Raw genomic sequence first — 8,987 nt, 5'->3', positions numbered from 1 at the left:
AAAGTTTGGTGATAAAATTTAAGTCATGGACTAAGTGAGGCTTTGATATAAGAGGAACAAAGAAATAATAGCCCATTAATAGTAGCATTTTCTAAAGTAAAGTTCAATTTTTTAAATATAAGTCTTACGCATGGAAAATTAGTGAAATACTCTTAACCGCCAAATAAAATGAAATTTTTTAAATAAAATTTATTTCTTCTGTAGCCGCGCATAAGCTAAGCCATAAGTTTTTTATTTTTACAAGAAAATAAAATGAAAATTTGAAAAAATTCATATTATTATTATATTTTTCATTTAATAGTAATAGTTGCATACTCTTTACCTATTGTTCATTTGTACTTAATGAGTATTTTCTAAAATTATGTAGATAAATGATAAGCGGAATATTTTCTTCCATGACATTTGTTGATAATAATAATGTAAATACAAATTTAAAACTAAACAACGGATAAAATATCAATTATATTAAACGAAATTACTTATAATTGAATTAAGATAACTCCATTGTTTGAACTATATTAAAATATAATTATCTTAATTTAATTTATAATCATAATTTTAATAATTTATAATAATACAATGAAATAACAAGTAAATTATATTTTTGATTGGATTAGTTTGATTTTTATTTCTTTATTGTTAAATAAATATAATAAGAAAATATTCGATAGTATGTTTTTTTGATTTATTCTATGAGGTATGTCATCATTATTATTAAATATTTATTACTTTTTATTAAATTTATTTAATTTTCCTTGTGTATAGTGCTAAAAGATAACAAAAAAAATTTATATTTTTATTTAAAATTTTCAATGAACAATGAACAATTTTTTTTATCCATTAGTGTAATGAGTTCCCCAACAAATATTTTTAATTTTAATAGTTTTCTTAATTTTTCTCCTTAAAAAGAAAAATAGAACACCTTAATATAATAAATCTTAATTTGTTTTCTAATTTCCTTTTTAAATGTAGCATATATAATATTTTTTATTTAGAATTGTGCAATCTATAATAAATTTAATTACAATAAGTACAAATAATGTTTATATCATTATAAATATATAATTAGGTAAATATATTAAGACAGTAGGTTTGATAGATAATGCCAACCATTGCAGGTACTTTAAGATGTGTGAAATCGTGGATTAGTCAACCAATAGGGAACAACACCACTTTTGCTTTAAGTGCCTTCTAGGTTCACTAGTAATAGAGTGGACAGATAAATCAAATATCAGGGGGTTTTGATGATTTAATGTTTTGGTAGTTTATATTGTTTTGTTTTAGTATAATAATGTCAATAACTTCCGAATTATTTATTCTTAATTAGTTCATTATCTATTAAACAAATAAGTTTATTATATATGTTTCCATTTGAAAANATGAAATAACAAGTAAATTATATTTTTGATTGGATTAGTTTGATTTTTATTTCTTTATTGTTAAATAAATATAATAAGAAAATATTCGATAGTATGTTTTTTTGATTTATTCTATGAGGTATGTCATCATTATTATTAAATATTTATTACTTTTTATTAAATTTATTTAATTTTCCTTGTGTATAGTGCTAAAAGATAACAAAAAAAATTTATATTTTTATTTAAAATTTTCAATGAACAATTTTTTTTATCCATTAGTGTAATGAGTTCCCCAACAAATATTTTTAATTTTAATAGTTTTCTTAATTTTTCTCCTTAAAAAGAAAAATAGAACACCTTAATATAATAAATCTTAATTTGTTTTCTAATTTCCTTTTTAAATGTAGCATATATAATATTTTTTATTTAGAATTGTGCAATCTATAATAAATTTAATTACAATAAGTACAAATAATGTTTATATCATTATAAATATATAATTAGGTAAATATATTAAGACAGTAGGTTTGATAGATAATGCCAACCATTGCAGGTACTTTAAGATGTGTGAAATCGTGGATTAGTCAACCAATAGGGAACAACACCACTTTTGCTTTAAGTGCCTTCTAGGTTCACTAGTAATAGAGTGGACAGATAAATCAAATATCAGGGGGTTTTGATGATTTAATGTTTTGGTAGTTTATATTGTTTTGTTTTAGTATAATAATGTCAATAACTTCCGAATTATTTATTCTTAATTAGTTCATTATCTATTAAACAAATAAGTTTATTATATATGTTTCCATTTGAAAATATGAAGTTGACACTTTTTTAAAGCATAAAGGATGAACAAAAAAAATTATTTATGATTGATAGATTGAGAAAAACATGTACTCAAAAGAGACCAAAAAAAAAAAGCTCAATATTATTTTTATTTTTCACTTTTTTAAAGATTCATGATAAACAAATCACCCTATATAGAGCAATTATGTTGGTTTATATTTATTCAACCTTTATAAAAATTACTTGGTATATAAATACCAAGATTTGATTCTGTGACAGTGGGATATATAGGTTTTACAGTCCTCTTTGACATAATCAATAGGTTTTAGAAAGGACATTAAGTATAAATAAATAAACAAATAATTTCAACTATTGTACCTTATAAAGATTTAATTTTTGACAGATAATTTGTAAAAAATGGCTTCCAATACTTCTCAAATTGGATTTGTTAAAACATATGGGAAACCAAGGCGAACTCAATTATTAAGTGAAACAGCAATATGGAATGATGATCTAGTTGACGATTTTGATAAATGCTTAGGAGTTGAACATGATCAACAGACTATATTTTTATCTCCTGAACCTAGTGGTTTTGAATCGTTTTATAAACCTAAAAAGCAAAACGATAAAATTGATAAAATGAAAACCATAGATGGTTGGTCATCTCGATTGCAATCAACTTTAAATTCTAAAAAAGGTCTTTCAACTGTTAAAAAAAGGTATTACTTAGTTGATTAAATGTGTATAGTTTTTACACATATAAAATTGCCACTGAGGTACAAAATTGTTATATTGTATTTTAAGGCATAATTTTACATGTTTTTTTTTAAATTTTACTATTATATTTTAGAAAACATTTAATAACCATTGAGTAAATTAATTAATTTTCTTATTAATTTTTTACCATTTTTATTTTTTTTAATCGTATAATACAATAAAAAAGCCTAAAATTTTATTTTGATTTAAATGTTGTAGATGTTCTGTTGCTATACAAAACACATAAATTTTTTACAAAAATGCTATAATTTTTGGCTATAAATTGAAATTTCAGATAGTTTTTCTTTTTTCGTCTTAAAGTATATAAATTAGTTTTAATTTAATGTAGATCTATTGAAACAATTTCAAAATTTCAAAAAAAAAAAGATTTGAAATGATTTTCAACCACCTTCTGCATTGTATTTTAGTTAATGCTTAAATTTCAAAAAAAAAGTATGTCGTCAGCAAGGCAAATGTTTTTAAGTTTTCACAATAAAAATAATGCAATAATCCATTCAGTTTCCAAAAAGTTATTTCAATATAAAATGAAAACTAAAATTGTCAACATTGTAATAACAGTAATTTTTAGGAACATTTCTCATTATTAATTGGATTGGGAGAAAATTGTCAAAATTATAGCATTAATAGCACTTCAACTAAATACGTTTTATGATCTTTTGATGTGTCATTTAACAAAATTAGGCTAGTAAAAGTGAAATAATTGTGTATATTGTTATCAGAAGCCATGGGACAACTGCATGCTTTCTATAAATAATGAGGGCTGCTATGATTAATATATTCCTTTTTGTAAAATTAATTAAAAAATTTTGTTTTTCTTGCTCATAATTTCTTTTTATGGAGCAATACAAATATCTTTAGCTTCTAGGTTGGGTTGGGTCTCTTAGTTTGTCCCTGAATGGTACTTAAACAAAATACCGCAAAGTAAAACCAATAGCTTCTCAGCTATATATCAAAGCTAAAAAATATTTAATTTTGTATTATTTTTTCAGGAATCAATACAGTAATTCTCTAGAGAACAAGTACAAGAAATACAAGTTATATGGGAGTGCAGAAAAAAAAAGAAAACTTTATCATTCTAGTAACAACTCTTTGAACTTAGAATTAACTCAAAATACTTGTAATTAAAATTATGCTATTCACTTATAAAGAAATATTCAAAATATTTGTCTAATGATAAGGCTCGTATTAATTTTCCCGAATATATGTGAATCTATATTTATGTTATATTTAAAAATTCAAATACTTATACATATAAAGTATTGATTTTTAAAATAAGATGTCAATAGATTTAAATTCATTTATTAAGTTGAATTTTTTTTTATTCTTTATTTTTATGGCTACACATTTGAACAATTCTTAAATTGTTCTTTTTAGTAGTAATTTTTTTAATGAATTATTAATATTTTAATTATACCAAAAACTAGAGCCTTTTCTGAAGATGTATTATGAATGCCTTCATGATAGATAATATAATAATTATTTTTAATAATTTTAGGTTCACATTTGCAAAAAAAGTTAAAAAAGAAATTTAAAATCCCAAAGAATCAATGTTCAACACCTTTACAAAAACCATTACATTTAGTCAATAAAAATACAACAATTTTAATGTCTACTGATAAAAAGAAAGAAATGAAGTCTATAAAGAATCTAAGTATTCCAACATATGATATATCTTGCTCTCCGGAATTATTTAAAAAAAGAGACTACTCTGCCTGTAGTCCAGCAATACTTTTAAAGAAATCTTATAAAAAATCTCATTTTGATGAATCTATTCAAATATCAGATTGGCACGGATTACTTAGAATTAATAACAAAGAGAATTTTAATTCAAAATTGAATTTGACTTATGAAGCTGTAACAAGTAATCAAAACTGTTATATTTTACCTAAAACCAATAAAATTAACTCAAAAAATAAGAAAAATAAGAAAAATGCATCTAACATCAAAAGGGATACATCTTCTGACTGGTTCCACAAAGTAATGAACACACTAAATAGTGATTTTGATAGCAAACCAAATTTACAAGATACAAGTTATTCATCAGACTTAAAATTAAGTCCAAAATTAAATATTACTCCAAATAATATACTGACTCCTTCAAATATAATAAATAAAAAAGTTAACGAAAAAAACAATTCACCGGGTACCTCCTTGTCACCACAATGCATAATTTCAAATATTTATACGAAAATAAATTCATCTAAAATTATACAAACTCCAAGTGAAAAAAAAATACATATTGATTCTGATAAAGAAGAAGTGGATTGTAGCTCACATGATGGTCTTAATGTAGAAAATCTTTCTAAATATTTAGAAAATTCCTTGAATATTTCATATTCCCTTTTAATTAGTAATGATATTTTTTCAAAGAATTACTCATTAGATGATTCGCCTAAATCAAATGGTGATATAACTGTTTTAGATAAATTTCATAATTCAGTTGAAGAGTTAATTGAATGTACTGAATTAAAAAGTAATTTATTTATAGAAAAAAAGAATGATTCAACAGTAAGCTATGATGATAATCAAGTACTTGATTTAAATTCATTAGATAAATCAAATAAAAATAATAATTTGCTTAATGTATCTTCAATTCCATATAAATCATGTGATTTAGATAGTACTAGACTAAATAGTGATTTGAAAAGTTATCTTTCTACTAATTCAAATGTAACAGTCAGTTCAATATCTAAGATATCAAATGACAATGATTGTTTTAACACATCTAATGTACTTTTACAACATAATACATCTGTATTATTAAACTCTAGTCAATCAGCCAGAATATCATCTTTTAAAAATAATGTTTCAATAAATAGTTCAAGATCATCATTTCACTCTTCTAGTTCTGAGCAAAATACTATCATTGAAAAAAATGAATTGATTGACCAAATTTTGAAATCTGTTGTACAACGTGAAGATCACCAAGATTTATCATTTTTGACTTTACCAATATTGAAAAATAATCAACAATCTTTAGATGTAGATAATGAAACTTTAAGTATTAATGACTTGAGTCAAAATAGAATATACACAAAAGAAAACACTCAACATAAATCATTAAGTCAAAACTTGTCTAACTCATGCAATACTTCTAATAATATTTTCCAAAACAATAATCAAATTACGTCAAGTTATAATTTAGAAATTAGTCCATTTTACAATGATAAACCAAAAAAATTATCTCGTCAATCGAGTCGCTTTTTTAATGTAAATGAACGAAGATTAGATAATTTTTCTAGTAATTGCAATAATCAAAAGTCAAATAATAATGACATAAATACATCTTATAGTTTATGGGAAGAAGAATGTCATAATTTTAGTTCTAATATTAATCAAAATATATCAAGACATAAACGATATGCTGGGCGATATCAAAATAATTTTAATATGTTATCGATTAAAGAATCTTTAACGGAAGATACTAACAACCAAACATTGAATGAGAAATATTTAGATAATTCTCAACCTATTTGTTCACAACAAAATCTTCCTAATTTTCGATTAGAACCTGGCAAAAAATGGAGGCGTTCTATATTAATAATGCGAAGTTTCATTGATGGTAGTATAGATCATACTAATCATTTTACTCAAAATAGAAATAAAGGTCGTAATTGGAATTCTACTGTTGATAATGTANCATTTTACTCAAAATAGAAATAAAGGTCGTAATTGGAATTCTACTGTTGATAATGTATTGCACCGTCAATCAATAGGTAATTTTGAAATTTTTAGTTACTATAATTTAAAGATTTTTTTATTTCAAAGTTATTGTATATTTATATTTTATTCTAGACTCCAGTATTTATGAAATTATAAGTCAAAATAGTATAATGAGATCATCTATGTGTCAATTTAGTCAAATTCATTCTCAATTTAATTCTACCGGTAAATTAAAATCAAATATTTAAAATATACAAAAGTTATGAATATTTTAGAAGTACATATTTTGTCTAAAGCTTTATAATAATATTTTATTTTACATAAATATTCTTGTATGTATATGTATATATTTTTTTTCATTTCAAGGAATACAAGAAGATTATGCCTCTGAATATATATTTAATAAATGTGGTCAATCTGAACCAATAGTCTTTGAGGATTGGATTTATTCAAAGTAATAAATTGACTAAGAACTTGTCAATAATAAAATTAACATTATTTTAAGTATACAGTTTTATTAATTTTTAATAGAGGTAGAAAAATGTGGAAGAAAATTGGTGAAGGTGTTTACGGTGAAGTTTTTAGTTATTCAGCAAACAGGAAAATCATTGTAGTTAAGATTATTCCTATTCAAGGAGATACCTTAATTAACGGTGAAAATCAAAAAAAAATGAATGAAGTTTATTCTGAAATACTTATAGCCACAGAATTAAACAAATTGTATGAAAACTCAAGAAATCATACAAAAACTTTTTGTAAGCTTAATAGTATTTCTTGTGTCAAAGGAAAATACCCACAACAACTACTTTCACTATGGAAAAAATATGACAATGCCAAAGGTTACTTTAAAAAATAAATTGTTCATATTTGTTGAAATTTATAAAAACATCTAATTATAATAGGTTCTGATAATGATTGTCCAAGTATACTACCAGATAATCAAAATTACATTGTGTTGGAAATGGAAGATGGAGGAATAGATTTAGAAAGTTTCTTGTTTACTTCAGCAAATCAAGCACTCCATGCTATATTACAAGTATATTATACGTTTACATTTTTTATTTTATAACTATTGTTAAACATTTTTTAAATAGGTCCTATTTGCATTGGCAGTTGCTGAAAATGAGTATAATTTTGAACATAGAGATTTGCATATTGGTAATATTTTAATTAAAAAAATTAGTACTAAAAAACAAATGTATAGATTAAATGAAATTGAATATTCACTTCAAACTAGTGGTATCAAGGTAATTATTAAAATATAAATCATAGACAAATTTATATTAAGCATTTTTATTATAACATATAAATTAAATTAATATTTGTCTACAACAAAAGTTAAATAATTAACATAAGTAAGGCTTAAACTAAAAAAAATATGTAAAAGATACTTAAATTCAATGATTAGATTTCTTAATTTTCTGTTATATTTTTTTAAATTTTTTAGGCTTCAATCATTGATTTTACTCTTAGTAGAATTACATATAGTGGAAAACAAATTTATAATAATTTAAGTAGTGATCCAGAATTATTTACATCATATGGCGATTATCAATTTGAAATTTATCGCATGATGAAAGAAGAGACAAAGTAATCTTTTTTTATTAATACTTCCTACCCTACATTTTTTAAAGTGTAATTTATTTAATTTGGTGTTGTTCAGTGAAGAATGGAGTTCATTTAAGCCAAAAACAAACATTTACTGGATGCATTATGTACTAGATAAATTGCTTGTTTCTGAAAATTATAAAAATACTAATACAAATATTCACAAGCGTGGTAAATTGTGCTTACAACAGCTAAAAGAAAATATTTTATCATTTGACAGTGTGCAAAAGTTTGTTGAGAGCCATTTTATTCAGAATATAGTGAATTAAAAGTAGCTATAAATTAATATTTAAACAATTTGTGTTCATTATTTAAATTTAAAAATAAAAATTATCATCTCAAATATATATACATTAATATTTAGTTACACTATATATGTTTATATTATGTGTTGTAAGTTACAGACATATAATTTATATTATGTTTTATGTTCCATTTAATGATATTTTTAAATACTTATTATTTATCAATTATTATTATAAGACTGAATGACAATACCAAAACTGTAAATTTTTGTATAAAAATATGTTATAATTTTTAGTTATATTATATTTATAGTATCTACCCAATTGTTTATTATTGTATTGCCTATCTATAGTTATAGTAAAAACGGTAGCACAGTGGGGTCGAGGCACAGTGTAGACAAGGCATAGATGGGACAAGTATAGATGATATTTGACAGTGATTTAAATCACTATCATAAGAAACGCTTCGATGCAAATCTGTAGATAGTATTTCATTTTAAAAAAAAATTTGTTAAAATAGCANAAAAAAAAAAAAAAAACACATCATAGTAAA

The 8,987-nt window shown here is 23.0% G+C and overlaps 1 protein-coding gene across 2 annotated transcripts; it reads left to right on the top strand.

Annotated features, from left to right (window-relative positions):
• The first annotated feature begins 506 nt into the window (after positions 1–506).
• On the top strand, positions 507–8,766 carry LOC126905687 (putative uncharacterized protein DDB_G0282133). Of its 2 annotated transcripts, none has more exons than XM_050685650.1 (12): positions 507–697; positions 2,545–2,860; positions 3,908–4,035; positions 4,414–6,525; positions 6,584–6,634; positions 6,714–6,806; positions 6,948–7,035; positions 7,113–7,420; positions 7,484–7,617; positions 7,676–7,828; positions 8,029–8,171; positions 8,245–8,766. In XM_050685650.1, exons 2-12 carry the CDS (start codon positions 2,559–2,561, stop codon positions 8,456–8,458), a joined length of 3,726 nt encoding a protein of 1,241 aa, XP_050541607.1. In that variant the 5' UTR covers positions 507–697; positions 2,545–2,558; the 3' UTR covers positions 8,459–8,766. The 2 variants fall into 2 exon arrangements, with proteins under 2 accessions (XP_050541607.1, XP_050541608.1); XM_050685651.1 differs by lacking the exon at positions 507–697 and adding an exon at positions 1,381–1,497.
• The last annotated feature ends 221 nt before the right edge of the window (positions 8,767–8,987 follow it).

The sequence above is a fragment of the Daktulosphaira vitifoliae genome, unplaced genomic scaffold (assembly GCF_025091365.1).
Source record: "Daktulosphaira vitifoliae isolate Bord-2020 unplaced genomic scaffold, ASM2509136v1 Scaffold_4, whole genome shotgun sequence".
In the NCBI taxonomy this organism is placed as follows: Eukaryota; Metazoa; Arthropoda; class Insecta; order Hemiptera; family Phylloxeridae; genus Daktulosphaira; species Daktulosphaira vitifoliae.
This window is presented reverse-complemented; position numbering and strand designations above follow the sequence as displayed.